General features: G+C 40.0%; 1 protein-coding gene and 1 long non-coding RNA gene across 5 annotated transcripts in view; one reads left to right on the forward strand and one right to left on the reverse strand.

The window, feature by feature from the left end:
* UGP2 (UDP-glucose pyrophosphorylase 2) overlaps positions 1 to 16,335 on the reverse strand; it is a 48,619-nt gene extending 32,284 nt beyond the window's left edge. The window contains exon 1 of one of the 4 annotated variants that reach the window (XM_069068986.1): positions 16,200 to 16,335. Coding sequence is in view for 1 of the 4 variants with exons in the window: in XM_069068983.1 (XP_068925084.1) it covers positions 14,880 to 14,898 (19 nt within the window). In the remaining 3 variants the exon portion in view is untranslated. Of the gene's footprint in view, positions 1 to 14,879; positions 15,227 to 15,657; positions 15,801 to 15,861; positions 16,015 to 16,199 lie in introns of those variants that run through there. The other 3 variants (XM_069068985.1, XM_069068987.1, XM_069068983.1) reach the window with 3 other exon arrangements.
* LOC138146861 (uncharacterized) overlaps positions 15,318 to 17,423 on the forward strand; it is a 31,292-nt gene continuing 29,186 nt past the window's right edge. The window contains exon 1 of the long non-coding RNA XR_011164620.1: positions 15,318 to 15,410. This is a non-coding gene — a long non-coding RNA (uncharacterized lncRNA). The remainder of the gene's footprint in view (positions 15,411 to 17,423) is intronic.

The following is a 17,423-nucleotide window of genomic DNA, read 5'->3' on the forward strand; positions in this document are numbered from 1 at the left end:
ACACACACACACACACACACACACACACACACACACACACACACACATTTTTTTCCTTGACTGAATATATGGACAGTTTCCCACCTCTTTTCCCTTACTGTCTAATCTGCATATTTTCCCAACAAAATTGTAAGGGACTGTAGTCATTTTTCTTCATCTCCCCAAAAGTTTGTATGGTGCCCTGGTCAAGAGATACTTGTTACATACACACACACACACGTATATGCATGTGCACATCTAAAACTACATATTCTATATATTATGTATAAACACTATAAATATTTATATGAATATCAATATGTTAATGTTATACCCACAAAATAAAATACCTATTCTGTCCAGGGTACAATTATTAGCATCTGAAGCTACAAAGAAAATGATTGCACTCTCCCCTTACAATTTCATTGGGAAGAACTATGCAGACAATAAGGGCAAAAAAGAGTATGCCTACGTATTCAGTCAAGTATTATTAAGTACTGTAATTAAGGACTGTATTAAGGACTATAATACATAGAGTATACAATGTATGTGTGGACATATATGTATATTAATATCAGTATGTGTGTGTATATATACGTGTGTGTGCATGTGCATACATACACACTGATATACACTTTGCCTGAAGATACCTGTCAAAGTGAATTGCCCCAGTTGTTAGTGCCATTTGTATACATCCCAGTACCTTGAACAAGCAGTGTTCCCCTCCCTGTCATCATGTACTCAAGATAATTGTGGGCACGGATTTTTACTTCCATATTTGTATTTACCATCATGTGGCATAAGTATCTGACACACAGAAGGCACTTACTTTATGAATGACTGACCTAATGAAATAAGGTACGTAAAGCAAAGGACTATATAAATGTTAGCTATTGTTAAGTGTGATTTCCTGTAGAATGGCATTTTTTTTTGGTTTGACACCATTACCTCCTCACAGTTCTGTAGTGTGTAAGGGTTTATAACCTCACAATCACTGGTGAGCTAGGGAGTGTATTATACCCATTTATAGATGAGAAAAAAACTGAAGTCATTAAGTGTCGGAACTAGAATTGAAACCTAGGTGTCCTAATTCCAAATTGTGTGTAACTGTCCATCAAAGAACAATTTTTCTAATTTAAGGTAAACTGCAAATTACAAAAACAAACAAAATCCCCCCATAGGATTTGTTTTCACTTTCATGATGCTTCCATTTCCCAATAACCACACTTCCTTTCAACACCAAAGAAGTAGGTGGATAGCCATTTAACTTCTCTGGGCCTCAGTTTCCTCATATGTAAAGTGAATGGATTGGATTTGATGACCTCTGAAGTTGCTTTTATTTCTAAATCTATAATCTTACTAGCCTTGCATATCTTCAGGCTCATCATACATCATTAGGTGTCAACATTTCAGGCAGGTATCAATGTTCTCTAATGCCCCGATAATGGCACATGAAAATTTCCAACTAACACTTAAGGTAGTGTTGCAACCTTTACACTGATTGTACACTATGGTACACTGACAGGTTAAGAAGTGTTAGGTAACAGAAGAACAAGGAGGAGAAAAATATAATGCTGCTCCGCTGTGGCATGAATGATCTGTTAAATAACTCTACCCTCCTATCTGACCTGTTTGTTCTCTCCTCACACCAGGTCATAAAAGAAGTTTTTTAATGATCTCATGGGAGCAACTGCTATACTTTGACCTGGCAACAAAACCCAAGAATGTGATGAAAGCTAAAATGTCCTTAAGGATACTGAGTATCTTGGTTCTTGGCCTTCTGAAGCCCAAACCAAGAAGGAAGTCTATAGTTTAACATGAGGACCCAATCCGAACCCTTTAATCTTAATTAAAATATATTTCTATCAGCACTCTATACTTTGTTGTCTCTGAAATTTCCTGTTTCCAGGTACATCTATGCACTAGGACTGAAACCCAGTTTAATGTTCCTCAGACACACTGACAGTTACATAAAGCAAAATACCTAGGAATGAGTCCAACTTTCTTCCCTACACTGGGGAGAGAAGTAGGGAAAGAATGATCATCCCCATTCATTTTAATTTAAAATGTGCATATGCCATTTAACACTATGGGAAGGTAGGTAGAAGGGATAATACTGCAATAAATAAAAAAAAAACACTGGCTTGTGTGAAATATATTGCTATATGAATGCAGACATTTATGTTCTTCTCCAGGATATCAGCATACTTCTTTGAATAATTTTTGGTTGGACAAAAACTATTGGTGTTTACTGACCATGCCCTTTCCATTCATCTTTTATTGAAATGCCAGAAAAGAATCTATAACTAGGGTTATCATTTGTAGCAGAACTTAGAATTTTTAAAAAATTCAATCCACAAAAAAATACATATAATAAACTTGTCAGATTTTAAAGAAATACCCAATTACAATAGAAAAAGAAATCATGCAAAAGTGTCCAGTGCTTATGTCTGGAAGGCTGGAGGGTTTCGGAAGGAGGGAAAAACGTGTACAACATTTCAAAAGGTCTATCAAGGAACATAAAAGTTTTGTGCTCTTCATTACAGCCAAAGCTATTTGTATACTGAGCAGAGCCAAACATGGCACAGCACACCATCCAATCAGCTGAATAAGAGCAATGAAGGACACTGAGTTTAAGCCAGTACCAGATCCCAGGGCTCTAGAAAGGTCCCAAAGGCCTATTAAGACACTGGGATGTCTGTTAGCTCAAGCCCTGAAGCTGAAATAAGGGTACTGAAATGTTGCATTGGAAGAAGCAATGCTTCAGCACAATCTTTCCACTAAAGAAGCTCCTGATGGTTGATACAGTAGAAGGGTGTCTAAAATGACAAAAGGCTGGGAAGGCAGAGGGGAGACAATCAGGACTGGCTGTTTCTTGCATTCTCTATGCCATTTTACTTTAATCCAAGCATTTCTCATTGTCATTCACTTAATTCCTGACTAAAAGCAAAGACTTATAAACCCGTAAATACAGAAGTGTGATTTTTCTTAATTTGATTTATAGGGATCAACTACTTCTGATGCTCTGAAAGTTACCATGGGTCAGACAAAAGATATTTAAATAAGGTTGCAGGTTGACCACTTTTATAATATTATACCATCAATAATATGGATGAAAATAAACTAAAATTAGGCAAGAGTTTATGAACTGTTAGGTAACTGAAGAACCACAAATTATAAACACCATTTATTGCATTTGGTGTTCTTTTACCATTCCTTAAATATAGGCTGTCTTCTAAGCAAAGAAAAACAGATAAAAGCTTTATGTATCACTATAAATATTTTATTACCAAGACTAAATATTTTTATTGTTGACACAAATGGACCCAAAGGCATTTAAATTGTGCACAGGACTGTAATATTTCATTTCCCTGCATTCTTTCAGAAGTTTTAAGATTCCACACATAAGTTCAACACAAAGGAAGCATCATCATAGTAGGCCTTATTACAGCAATAATATTATGAGGACAGCAACTGGGAGAGGGGAAACACAGCTACCGGTCTAGCCAATTTTTCTTTGCAGTTGGTCAAGAATGCCTCGTCATGTGCAGGGCTAAGTCCCTAGATGATATTACTGCCTTTTTACACATAATTTTAAAATTTAGTAGCTAAACATGCAAAAAGGGAGTTTTGGAGAAATCAAAAACCTGAAAAGACAATAGAGGCCATTTATGGATGAATAAAATAAGGTTCCAAGAGTTGACCTGGCTTAGGAAATGTCACCCAACACTGGAGATGGCTAGACCAGAACCTTGAGCTCCTTTATCAGAGGCCAGTGCCCCCCTCCTGCCCCATCCATTGTTTGCTCTTGCTTTTTAGTGACAGGTCCTGGATCTGTGATTCCACTGCTGTAGGGGACTCCCAGGTAGTGAACTCCCTCTTCAATTTCTATGCCTCCTTTGCCAATGTGTTAGACAATGTGACTCCTCAAACAAGCAGTTTTCAAGCTCTTTCATCTCAGGACCCCTTTACACTAGAATTCTTAAGAGTTTTCACATGGATTTATATCAATATTTGCTATATTAGAAATTATAATGTGTTAGTATTATTATGAAAAAAAGTTTTGGCCTCACAGAACCCCCTAAAGGAGTTTCGGGCCACATTTGAAGGTGACTTGCCCAGGGTCTTACAGTCAGTACATGTCAGAGGTGGGACTTCAACTCAGGTCTCCATGGCTTCAAAGCTGGTGAAATCCCAACCTACCACATCATCTGGCCTCTTACCTGCTTTTTATTCTTGGAAAACAATTACTTTCAGTACAAAGTAGTATTTTAAAAGGTACATTGTAATTACAAGGCTACCACAGATACTATCCTTTAATTTAAATGCATTAGGAAAAAAATTGTTACTTTCTACATAATAAGGCAACTGTTATATACAATTATTTTATTTCTACATAACAAGGTAATGCAATGGATAATTTCTCTATTTGTTCTCAGAAATGGTCTAAAAATAGTTATATGCATAATAATTTTGAAAACCACAGTCCACAGCAATAAAGTACACAAAGCAAACAAAGCCAATGTAACCAAGATTAAGAGGGAGGTGGGAAATTGGGAAAGAATTTTTACAACCTATGTCTCTGATAAAGGACTCATTTCTAAAATATACAGAGAATTGAGTCAAATCTATAAGAATACAAGTCATTCCCCAATTGACAAATGGTCAAAGGATATGAACAGGCAGTTTTCAAAGAAATTAAAGATATCTATAAGCACATGAAGAAATGCTCTCAATCACTATTGATTAGAGAAATGCAAATCAAAACAACTCTGAGGTACCACATCTCACCAGTCAGATTGGATAATATGACAAAAGAGGAAAATGACAAATGCTAGAGAGGATGTGGGCAAATTGGAACACTAATGCATTGCTGGTGGGGTTGTGAACTGATCCAGCCTTTCTGGAGAGCAATCTGGAATTATGCCCAAAGGGCTATAAATAATTTCATACCCTTTGACCCAGCAATACCACTTCTAAGATTATATCCCAAAGAGATCATAGAAGTGGGAGAAAGACCCACATGTACAAAAATATTTATAGCAGCTCTTTTTGTGGTGGCAAAGAATTGGAAACTAGAGGGGTGCCCATCAATTGGGGAATGGCTGAACAAGTTGTGGTACATGCATGTTATGGAATACTATTGTGCTATAAGAAACGAGGAGCGGATGGACTTCATATTTACCTGGAGAGGCTTATACAAACTGATGCTGAGGGAGAAGAGTAGAACCAAGAGAAACGTGTACACAATTACAGACACAACGTATGTGTGATGACCAACTTTGATAGACTGGATTCTTCTTAGTAATGCAGTGATCAATCCCAAGACTCATGATGGAGAAATATGTCTACATCCAGAGAAAGAACTAGAAAGAACTAAGTTTGAATCCAGATTGAAGCAAACTACTGAATCTTTTTCTCTTTCTTGTTTGGTTTTATTTCCTTTTTACCATTTTTTATTCCATCTGATACAATCCATCTTTATAACCTGATTGATGTCTAATGTGAAAGTATTTACAGATCCTATACTTGACTGTATGCCACCATGGGGGGTGAGGGAGGGGGACAGAATTTGAAACTCAAGGAATTGTAGAATTGAATCTTGTAAACTATAAGTAAACAAACAAGTTAATAAAAATAAAAAAAAGAAAGTACACAAAGGTTTTTGAGGAGGCAGAGTTTTCTACTCAGTATCTTCCCCTATAGAAAAATGTTACTAGCTAGGAAAATATACTTAGTAGCATACTATGAATATTCCAAGATAAATTGTTTGCAACTCTGTTGGGCTAGTTAATTCAGAACCATCTACCAACCTGAAAAGGTCAAGGTTCTCTTAAGTCATAGCTCATGTTAACCTATATCCCTGCAATACATTCTTTTAGAAAATATAGTCTGTTGAGCTAGAGGGGATACAGCCTTTAGGATAGATGTTCTTAATCTGGGTAATTTTTTTTCATTTTTATTTTCATTAACTTCTAACTCAGGAGTTCTTAACCTAAAGTCTATGAACTTTAAAAATGTTTAGGTGCATATATAAGAACTACACAGTGTTCTCACTTTACATAAATGCATATTTTACACAAACTTGACTTCATGTTGAAAAAATATACATTCAAAAAAAAATATGTTAACATCACTTTTCAGTACTGTGTGTCCTCTCTCTGCTCCTGCCTGTAGTGTGTGAGGTCTCAACTATGAGAGCAGCTCCATTTTCCCCCTACCCCTCTTCCAGCCAAAACTCCTCCAAGGAAAAGCAGAATGAACATGGAGATTGATGTCTGGCACCTTTTCCTGGTTCCTGCTGCCCCCCACCCAAGCATCCAGCTCCTAAATGTCAGTCTTCTTTCTGTCCAACTCAGGTAATGCATGCCTGCCCTAGCCTCCTCCTGTCTGTGTCCAGTCCCCATGTGTCTGCCCCACCCCTCCTCCCTACCCTTGGGTGTCTTCAAAAGGTGTGCTGGCCCTCTTCCCCTCCCTCCACAGAGCCTAATGGTCCACTGACATAAAATGAGAATGTCTGTATTTCAATAGAATTGGTTTCCTTTGTAATTCTATTTAGCCAACTCTACAAGCATTTATTAATTATCTACTATATGTCAGGGACAATGCCAAGGGCTGGGGATGAAAAGAAAGGCCAAAAAAATTTATTTCATGCATTTCAAAACATTATTCTGAGCAGTCCATAGGTTTCAGCACTGCCAAAGGGATCCAGAACACACAAAAAAAATAAGAACTCCTGTTTTAAATGAAATTTAGCATATCCTTCAATTATGAATTAAACAAAAAACAGTATTCTGAAAAAAAGGTCCCCAGGTTTCACCAGATTTTGAAATGGGGCCATCACACACACACACACACACACACACACACACACACACACACGTGTTTCAGAAAGATAATCAGCTTGGCAAAAACCCTAAATACTCATAAGGGTCAAGTCCAATGTAGTCAAATGATTTGTTTTCAATCTTAAACCCACCATTGGTCTCTAAGATAACTTTATTCTACTATCCTAAGAATTCTCTGTAGTAAGATTTTGGTTGGCTTATGCTATTTCATTCTGCAGGGAGCTCCAACTGAGTCTATTGGTAAAGATCAATGACTCACCAACATAGCAGCTACACAAGAAGTGCCTGGGACAGGAAGAGGTTAATGACTCACCTAGGTTCACAGAGGTCATATATTAAGAGATTGGCTCTGAACTTCGGGCTCCCTGATTTCACGGCCAGCTTCATACATACTGTGACATGCTGCTTAATATCGAACAACTGTCATTTTGAAGCAATTTACATTATTATGTCATGTGATCCCTACTACCACCCTGTAAAGGAGGTAGTATAGATACCATTAACTCCCCTCCTTTTCCTCTTGGAATTCCTAACTCCCTTTAAGTTTCAGGTAAGATACCACCTTCTATCAAGTCCCTCAAATTGCAATTTGGTCTATACACTTCTCCCTGAATACTTTTGTATTATATTGTGCGAATTCATGTATATATAGGGTTTTTCATCTCATAGAATTTAATATTCTTGAGGGTGAGAACTGTAGTACTGTACACATAGGAGATGCTTTTAATAAATCCTGACTGAATTAACTGAATCTCATTTTCTAGATGAGAGAACTGAGGCACAGAGTATTTTAAGCAACTTGACACTGACAACAGTGTCACAACCAGTCAGCAAGAAAGAGGGGATTAAATCCCAAAAGTCTCCAAAAGCTCCAGGTCCAGCATTCTTTCCATCATGCTCTGTCACCTTCACCTGCTCCCCTAAAGCCCAAAGAACTAATATCCAAAGCCTTCCCCTCAAAATCAAAGATACCCCAGGTCCTTGAACTAGCTCTTTGGTTTTTTTATCTCCAAATTAGGAATAACAATAACGCTGAATTTCCATTTTTATGAAGTTCTAGCAAGAACATGGTAAACCTGATCAGCCTAACTTAGAAGAATGTGGCTAATCAAATGGTAGTTGGCCAAAACTTTCAATTGTGAATTTTTACTTATAAAATCTTTATGTAGAAAACTTTCATAAAGTTTGTAATTATGGTGAAGCCTAAAATCACTGAGCATATAGCCCTTTCTATAGTGTCCTATTCATGGTACTCCCTCAAGACTGAACTGGTAACTGTAATTTTATAAGTTAAAGCCTGGAAAAAACCGTGTAAATTAATCTAGACCTTTGCTTCACCATCCACAATCCTGAAACTCTAGAATTCAAAGAGGCTAAACACATCCTGGTCATCTGAACAAGCAATAAACTCAACTGGGTCCTAGGATTAAGGCCTAGGTCATGTGTTAAAGGCACCAGAATGAGTCCAATGATGGCACTCCACCCTCATATCCTTCCTTGACCAACAATGCTATTTAAGAGAGGCCTGTCAGTTAATTGGCTGCCTCTGAATCTGCTAAGCAGAGAAAAACTAGATTAAGTAACAAAAAGGAAGTTTTTCAACTTGGCAAGAGGAGAAAAAAAAAAGGAAGGCCAATAATGTGTCTTTTTTTGGTATCTTCTTCAGCACCTAAGAAAATGTGTGCAGATATCAGGTATTTAACAAACAAGTTACTGAATGAATTCTGTAAGCCAACTTCTAATTAATGTACATCTTAAATGATATCTGGTATACAATATATAGACAAGTTCTTGGATCTTTGTTTAACATATGAGCAAGAGGGGGCGGCTAGATGGCACAGTAAATAAAGTACCGGCCCTGGAGTCAGGAGGACCTGAGTTCAAATCTGGCCTCAGACATTTAACACTTACTAGCTGTGTGACTTTGGGCAAGTCACTTAACCCCAACTGTCTCCCCCCCCCCAATGCAAAACAAACAAAAAAACATATAAGAGGCCTTCCAGAAGAATGACCTCCCTAAATGGATACCGGTGTAAATGCCTTTGAAGAATAAAAAGAAATAATAACTACTGTCTTATTTGATCCCATCCATCAATCAATCCTTTTCTCACTCCTCATTGTCTCTGACCTTTCCATAAAAAGCCACAGGCTTTGACACTGTTGACCACCCCTTTCTCCTTAATACTTTCTTTTTTCTAGGTTTTTAGGATACCACTCTCTCCTTGTTCTCTTCCTATTGTCTCCTTTATTAGATCCTATCTAGAGGATATCCTTCAGAATTCTTTCCTGGGCTGCCTTTTCTCCCTCTATACTACTTGATCATCTCATTTGCTCTCATGGATTTAATTATCATGTCTATGCTCACAATACTCAGCTCTCCCTATCCTGCCCTAACCTTTCTGCTGACCTCCAATTTCAAAACTCTGTAAACAGATATAGTCGACATCTTAAACTGAACATGTCCAAAACAGAACTCATTATCTTTCACCTAAGCCCTCCTACTCCCTTTATCTATTGCTATAGAGGGTAATACCATCCTCCCAATCCATAAGGTTGGCCACCAAGGAGTCATCCTGAATTCCGTGTCTCACTGTTATATTCAATCTGTTGCCAAGGCCCATCAATTTCCCCTTTACAACATCTCCCAAACACGTCCCTTTCTCTCCTCTGATGATACCATCACTCTAGCACAGACCCTTATCACCTCATGTCTGGACTGCGATCACCTGCTGGTGTATCTGCCTGCTTCAAGTCTCTTTCCACTCCAATCCATTCTCCATTTAGCCCCTAATGTGATTTTCTAAAATGGATGTCTGATCACATCACCCCCTATTCAATAAACTCCAGTGGCTCCCTATTACCTTCAGGATTCAATACAAAATCCTCTCTTGGAGTTCTCTTTTACAGCCCTCCATAACCCAAACCCTTCTTACCTTTCAATTTTCTTACACCTTATTCCCTGCCACAAACTCTTCAATCCAGTGACACTGGCCTTGTCTATTCCTGGAACAAGATACTCCATCTCTTGGCTCCCAGCATTTTCTCTGGCTATTGGCCATGCCTGAAACACTCTCCCTCCTCAACTCTCCCTACTGACTTTCCTGGCTTCCTTTATGTCCCATCTAAAATCTCATCTTTCACAGGAAGCCTTTCCCAACACATCTTAACTATGGTGCCTTCCCTCTCTTAATTATTTCCTATCTATCCTATGTGTAGCTTGTTTGTACGTGTTTATTGTCTCCATTAGATTGTAAGCTCCTTGAGGGCAGGGCCTTGTCTTATGTCTCTTTATGTATTTCCAGTGTTTAGCACAGTGCCAAGAACACAGTAAGCACTTAAATATTTACTGTTGATCTTAAAAGATGTCAGAATATGCATATACTAAATGCAATCATTTAAGTCCAAAGGATAATTTCACAAAATCTAAATAGCTACTGGATAGAAATGGGCAATATCCTCTAATACGCACAATTACTCCAGAAACTTCAAAAACAAAGTTTCATCAATGTGGGCATCCATCCACCAATTTAAACTACATCTTATCCATACCTTAGGGTGTTATATGGGTAGCCAGAAAAATTCAGCCCCTTGTGGCCAACTTTCTAGGAATAAGCTCCTTCTAATTTGGCCAGGTTAGGCCCATAATCAAAGCCTTTCTAACTTAGGAGGCCCTGCCACTCTGAGATCTGCTGACATAATTCATAATTAAAAATTACTGACTTCATGTACCAAGATATGAGAAGAGGTCTCCAAGGAGGAAAACACAGATAAGTTTTGGTCCTAAAATTTTATTATATAAGACACTGACTTCTATGGTCAAGGAGCTCCTCTAGTTTAAGGTTTCAGAATCTAAGCAACTTTCAACAATGAGAATGTTTCAAACTTTGGGCTCATTTTCATAATAAAGCAACTGGCTTATCTACAGCATGTTTTGTAAATGACTACATGGTGACATTTATGCATCAAAAAATAATTTGGCTGGAAAAAGTTATTTTCTTATAGATTTTTATAGAAAATACCCAAGAAGTTACATTTCTATTGCTTCTATTAGTGATAATGTGCTAATCTTCAGTTTCCTCATCCATAAAATGGTGATAATATATATCTCACAGGGCAGTAAAAAAGTGTTTTGTAAACTTTGAACATACTATAAAAACAATAAGAACTAATATTTCAACGACCCAGATTTCATCAGTATGGCTACTCTCTTAACTAATAATACTTACCTTAAATGTCTCTACAACTTTGAGTTGCCATGGTTGAAAAATTCATCACCATGAAGTTAACATGGTGATGATTCCCTATAAATTTGGCTAGATTGGTCCTCAGACAACAGCCAAAATACTATTTCCCACCAGAGACTCATTTGAAGACTTTCCAGTTTGGCAAGACCTGCCTGAGCTTGGAGAATTCAGCTTTATAAGCCATCAGAGTAGGAATTTAGTGGAGAAATAACTATTCTATAATACGATTGCTAAAGATGATCTCCAACTGTTTCTTCATTCCTAACAAAAAGGGAGGGGAGAGTATTGGTGGAGTTTTTCCAAATTCTACAATACCAAACATTATAGTTACAAATAAGAGTAAATATGGAAATTTTCAAAATTTTAAATCAATTAATACTTGGAAATCAATCACTAGCTTACTTGGTCAGCATTATAATTAAAGTATCACTATTATTTGATAAATGCTAACTTAATGGGTCGAATCTTTCCCATGAACTTCCAGCTCTATACTTATAAAAGACCTGGCAGACAATGTAGGAAGACTCATAAATTACCTAAGAAGAAAAAAGTGGACTAAAAATTTTGCTATTTCAATGAAAAAAAGCAAAACAAAACAAAAAACAACAGAAACGTATCATCCCCCTTTTCTAAATCCTAGTTGTAGTCACTTGAACATATTTTCTTGGATCAATTTCTGCCACCTTGGTATATTTTAAGGTTATCAATTTTTGAAAACAGAGGAAAAGTATAGAATACATTTTATTTCTATTCCCTTCTGTGCACTTAACATTAGTATATTAACCTTATATAGTTTATTAAGTCCTAAAATTTTACAAAGTTTCGAAGCTATGTTTGTAATAATTTCCTAATTTTAAAATGCTACCGGATTTCTAAACATTAACTGGGTTGTTTTTATCATAAACATTTATTGAGCAATTACTTATAAAAGTGCTGGGAGACAAAGATAAATAAAAAGAAATAATGATGAAGCTTACAGTAGTATATGCTAGTGACAACTTAGCAGTAAAGAAAGTGTTATGTAAACTCAAAATCAATTGGTTTGGGAGGACATAAGAAAAAGAAATACAACAAAATTACATTCTTGTTTTAGCTAAAAAAAAATTCAACTATGAAATGAAATCATTAATGAACTCTATTAATGGAGCTAATAGTGAAGTAACTCTTGACATATGAAATTTGAGTACAGTGATAAATAATTTTTAAATGTCACTTTTTGTGCAGAATGACAAGTTGTCAACTTAAGAGAAATCACTACCAAACAAGAAAGAATATGATAATGGGAAGAAACAATGAAATGGAGACATCTATCTCATATACACATTACCTGCTGTAGAACTGGAACTTGTTTTGGAGCCCACTAGGCACATTTATACAGTCATTACATATATGAATTAGTGAGTAAAACTCCTTGGGAACTTATCCCAAAATAGCCCTTAAAAAGTATGGGTGAAAAGATAATTATTAGTTGCATAATCAGGGGCAAGTGATTTAACCTAAGCTTTTGTTTCCTCAACTGCAAAATGAGGATTAACAATACTTATACTACCTACCTCATATGTGTAGGGAAAGTACTTTTGAAACAAGAAAAAGTCCAACAGAATCATTATTCCAATTTAAGAGATTTCAAGCCCTGACCACTTCTCACCTGGACTACTGCAAGTTTTCTAATTCATCTCCTTGCCTCATGTCTCTCCTCATTTCAATTCATCTTCCACTCAGCTGCCAAGGTGATTTTTCTAAAGCACAGGTCACCCTCCTGTCACCCTCCTAGCTCAAAGAAGGCCAAATTAATTCCCCATTACCTCCAGAATCAAATATAAACTCCTCTATTTGGCATATAAAGTGCTTCACAAAGGGATTCTTTGCTGTCTTTCTGGCACTCTTACATTTTACTCCCCTCCACACATGCACTAAGTGATGCAGAGACATCTAAAATCTATTTGCTGTTTTGTGCACGAACACCTCATCTGCCATCACTGTTCCTTTGCCTGCCTGTCCCTAATGTACCTCCACCACACTATCAGCTTCCCTGGCTTCCTTCAGGACTCAGATCAAATCCCAGGAGGTCTCTCACTGTCCTCTTAGGCCTAGTACTCTTTTCCCTCCTCTTCCCCCCCCCAAGTCATTCCTGCCTTCCCCTTGAGAGATTTCCTCTACCTAGTTCTGTATAAATCATGTTATTCCCGCCCCCCCCCCCTTTAAAATGTTTACTTCTTGAGGGCAGCAGCTATTTTTGCCCTTGTAACCTTAATGTTTAGCATACAGTGCCTGATAAATAGTAAACTTTCAAAATTATTCAACTGACTCCATTTTCCTTTTGGGTTTTACTGACACTTAACAGCTGTGTGACCCCTGGCAAGTCACTTAACCTGTCTACTTCAGTTTCAACTATAAAATGGGGATAATAATAGTACCTACTTCCCAGAGTTGTCACAATGTTTTAGCACAGTGCCTGGCATATAATAGGTGCTATATAAATGCCTGTTCTATTCCCTCCCCTCTTGAGTTTTTCCTATTTAAGATCGGAGACAGAAAATAACTAAGACAAGAATTTGAGGAGTTAAATTTGACATTCTATTCTTGAAGATGTATTACAGACATTTTACTCAGGTCTCAAATCACAAGAATCTTTCACCATAAACAAGGTAAAATATTGTTATGGAAATGTAATTACATGTGACATTTCTGAGCTTAGTGCTAAAGGCAGTCATCTGGTTAAAGTATCCTATGTTTCAATAATAGTGAGACCAATTTCTACCTTAAAATATTTCTTAAATCTAAAATGTTCTAAATAGCTAAATAAACAAAGTGATGTGAAATTTCATAAAACTCTGATATTTCTGGGTGTGAAAATTACATCACTTTCTAACAAGGGTAACCATTACTAATAACCTTCTTTTTTTTCCTTTTGGAGCATCTCTGTTTATTTGGGATATCATGTGAAGCTTGTGAAGTTGTGAACTTTATGGCTTTCGGAATCTGCAAAAAATGGCAACAACTCTCACATTCAGAGGTCTGCAAATAAAGGGTATATTCAACTTGCATACAAAAAGTGTGGCAAACTAAGCACAACAGTTCAGTAACAGTTTTTAAAGACAACTCTAATTTTAATTCCTAAACTGTACACCTCCCCAAAGCATTGATTACAAGGCTGTGTTTTGTTAAAGGATCTCTTTCTAATCAACCTAGAACACAGTGGCAGATCTTCAAATTTTAAAGAAATCTTAATTAATCTTTTCATACTTCAAAAGAGAAAAATATCACAGCAATGCAGCAAAGTCATTTCTCCGTTTGAAATGACCTCCAGCTTCTATGGGGTAGTTAGTCCCTCTTTCGCAATAAATGAATCTGAAACTCAAACCACGTAGACACTCAGAGTGGAAACTGACACTGCTAAACCTTAAAGAACAGTTCTTATCAAAATCCACCTGACTCCCGTCATCTCTCGGCTCCTTTTCCTGGTCCCTTTCCACACCCCCTTCTTGGGAATGGAGTTAAAGAGCAGTAGATCCGGTCGCTAAAATGTTATTTTATCACTAACAACAGCCACCATCCCATGCCACCCACAAGTGCTGCTAACCTGATTTCAAGGGAAACTAGGAGTGAAACATTAGGAAAAGGAAGAGCTGCATATATTATATTCCCTGCTAAGGCCGATCCATTTGCTCAGCTAACAGCTTGACAAGAATTTTGCAAAAGGTAATTTAAAGGAGTTATTTCCACTTCCCAATCCCACCAACCTCCCAAATGCCAAGACTACCAGCAAGCACAATGAAAGCAATTCAGGAAATAAGGAACGTCTTACCTTGTACAAATATCGACATTTTGGGGGTTTAATAAAATAAATACTCTGTAGTATAAATATAACTATATATATATATATAAATTTTTTTTCAACAAGTCACACTCTAGAGCAGGTTTTTCTTCCTCTCCCGTTTAACAACTCGCCGTGGTCCTTCCACCCACCGTTGACAACTTGGAGGAATATTAATTCAGAGCAATAAAAAGTAGCTCTTAAAAAAAAAAAAGGAAAAAGTATACCAGGGGGAATTACTCTTTCTCTACTTGGAAAAAAAAAAAAGGCAAGTCGGTGGGATGGAGTCCGCTTTTTCCCAGTCCAGCCTGACAGAGCGCTACAGACCTAAATGAGAGCCAGCTGGAGCCCCAAGTTAAAGGTAAACCCCCTCGAATTTAAATTTCATCAATGAAAGAGGCGGGTCTGCGGCGGCTTCACCGCCCCCTTGTCCCCCCACCCCCCGAGGGTGGGATTGCAGCAGGACCGACGGCAGCTTCCTCCGCCTCCGGCCAATGGGCAGGTTCCCCGGGAAACCCTCCGGTAAACATGGCCCTTAGCCCCCTCCCCAAGCCCGGGTGGGGACAAGGGGGCGTGAAGGCACGTCCAGGGCATCTCTCTAGCTCACAAGTCCCGCGCGTGATCCGGGCGGCCCCCTCCCTTCCAGCTGCTGCGGCACCAGCCAGACCGGGCCTCGTCCGTCCGGGTGGGGACCTCTCCCCCGCCCCTCCACGGGAGGGGGGGCACGAGAAGCCCACGTGAACACTACATAAAGCAGTCAGCCCCTTACCTCGGCTGAGGAAGGACGACGGGAGGCGAGAGAGGGGCAGCCCCCCTCTCTGCTCTCCCCCAGAATCCCCAGCTTCCAACCCCCCCCCCCGGGGCGAGGCCCGGGCCAGCCCGAGGGGCGGGGAGGGGGGCGCGCCGCCGGGGCTCTGCAAGGACAAACCCTTCTTCTTCCTCGCCCCTCCCGGGAGCAGCCGCCCAGACCCACCTTCCACCACTCCTCAGGCCTCTGGGCTAGGGGACGTCGACGGGGCCCCAGGGAGAAGGCTCTGCACGGGCAGGGAGGACGTGTCCCCTCGGAGGCGCCCTCTTCTTCTTCTTCCTCCTCCTCCTCCCCCCCCCCCCCCCCCCCCCAGGCCCGGCTCCGCGGTGCAAGCGCCACCTCCCGCCCAGACTTTCGGCCAAGCAGCTATGGCGGCGACGACCCTCTCTCCCCCCTTCCACTTTCCCATCTCCAAAACTGTCCACACACCCCTGTCCCGTCCCGTCCCCCCAGCCCCCGATAGGCTCCCCTCCCCCTCCGTGCACCCCTCCCCCGACCCCCACCTCAATGCGGAAATGTTCGGGCAGCTCTAGACTGGCAGCCTGCGCCCCCCAGTCAGAAGCCAGAGCAGGCGCGGGAGCTGACCAATGAGCGCGGCGGAAGGGGCGGGAGCCTTCGCTGGGGCAACAGAGCCCTGCGCAGGCCGGGGTGGAGAAGGGGCGGGGCCTTGAAGTCGGCTCCTCCCAGTAAAGGAAAGAGAATCGCGGGGACCTCTTCAACTCCCCACTCTAGGCCTTCCTACTACTAGTACCAGTTCCAGCCCTAGCCTCTCACTTGACCTAAGGGCCTTCCTCAGAGGCTCCTGGACCTGGGATCTCGAGACCATCCAGTCTTAACCCTCCACCCACATTTTATAGATGAAGACCCTGAGGTTAAGCGAGTAGCCAAAAGTTCCATAAGCAAGAAGGATCACAGGGTGGAACTGAAACCCAAGTCCTCCTTTCCCCAATGGCCCCCCGCTCCCCGCCGGCCAAGTCCACCTTATGAACGAGAACTACCTTACCGCCTGCACCTGCTTCTCCTCCATGCTTCCCAAGCTCTGCCGAGCGCGAGGCCATCCTGGCCGCCTTCAGAGCCCGCGCTACAAGAGCTGCTAGACTGTTCCCTGCTTCCTCGTCCCTGGCGTCCAATGCCTGCTCCTTGGCTTGGTCCCGTGGGAAGAGGTGGGTTCAAATCCAAGCCTCCCTTTGGCCCCCTGGTGGAGTGGTGCAGCCTCAGTCCCCTTATCTGGAAAATGAAGCCGCTAAACCAGATCTTCCAATCCAAACCCACGGTCCTTTATCTTCTCACTTCCTCTCTTCTCCCCTTCCACTACCGAGCGTCATCAGCATCGTCCTTGTTTGGATCTTCCTCCCCTCCCCCAGGACTATGGAAATGTAATTCTCGCCCTCTTCCAAACCATCCTCACAGAGCTGTGAAAAGATCTTCCTAAAGGAAACAGCTCTGAGAAGGTCACTCCCTCACTCAGGAACCATCGGTGGCTCCCTGTTGTCTTTAGGACACGAGGCTGGGTTAGATTTAAGGGTGTCTGTGAACTTGAATGGTGAAAATTATATCTTTATTTTAATATGGTTGGTTTCCTTTGTAATCTTATCTACTTTGTTTCATATATTTTGAACATCCTTCTGAGAAGGGATCTTAGAGGAAGCCTATAGGCAATTATCTATCTGCCTATCTTTTTCTATCTATCTATCTATCTATCTATCTATCTATCTATCTATCTATCT

The sequence above is a fragment of the Petaurus breviceps genome, unplaced genomic scaffold (genome assembly GCF_028583685.1).
Source record: "Petaurus breviceps papuanus isolate PSGF00001 unplaced genomic scaffold, PetGlider_PUasm1.0 90775, whole genome shotgun sequence".
Lineage (NCBI taxonomy): Eukaryota > Metazoa > Chordata > Mammalia > Diprotodontia > Petauridae > Petaurus > Petaurus breviceps.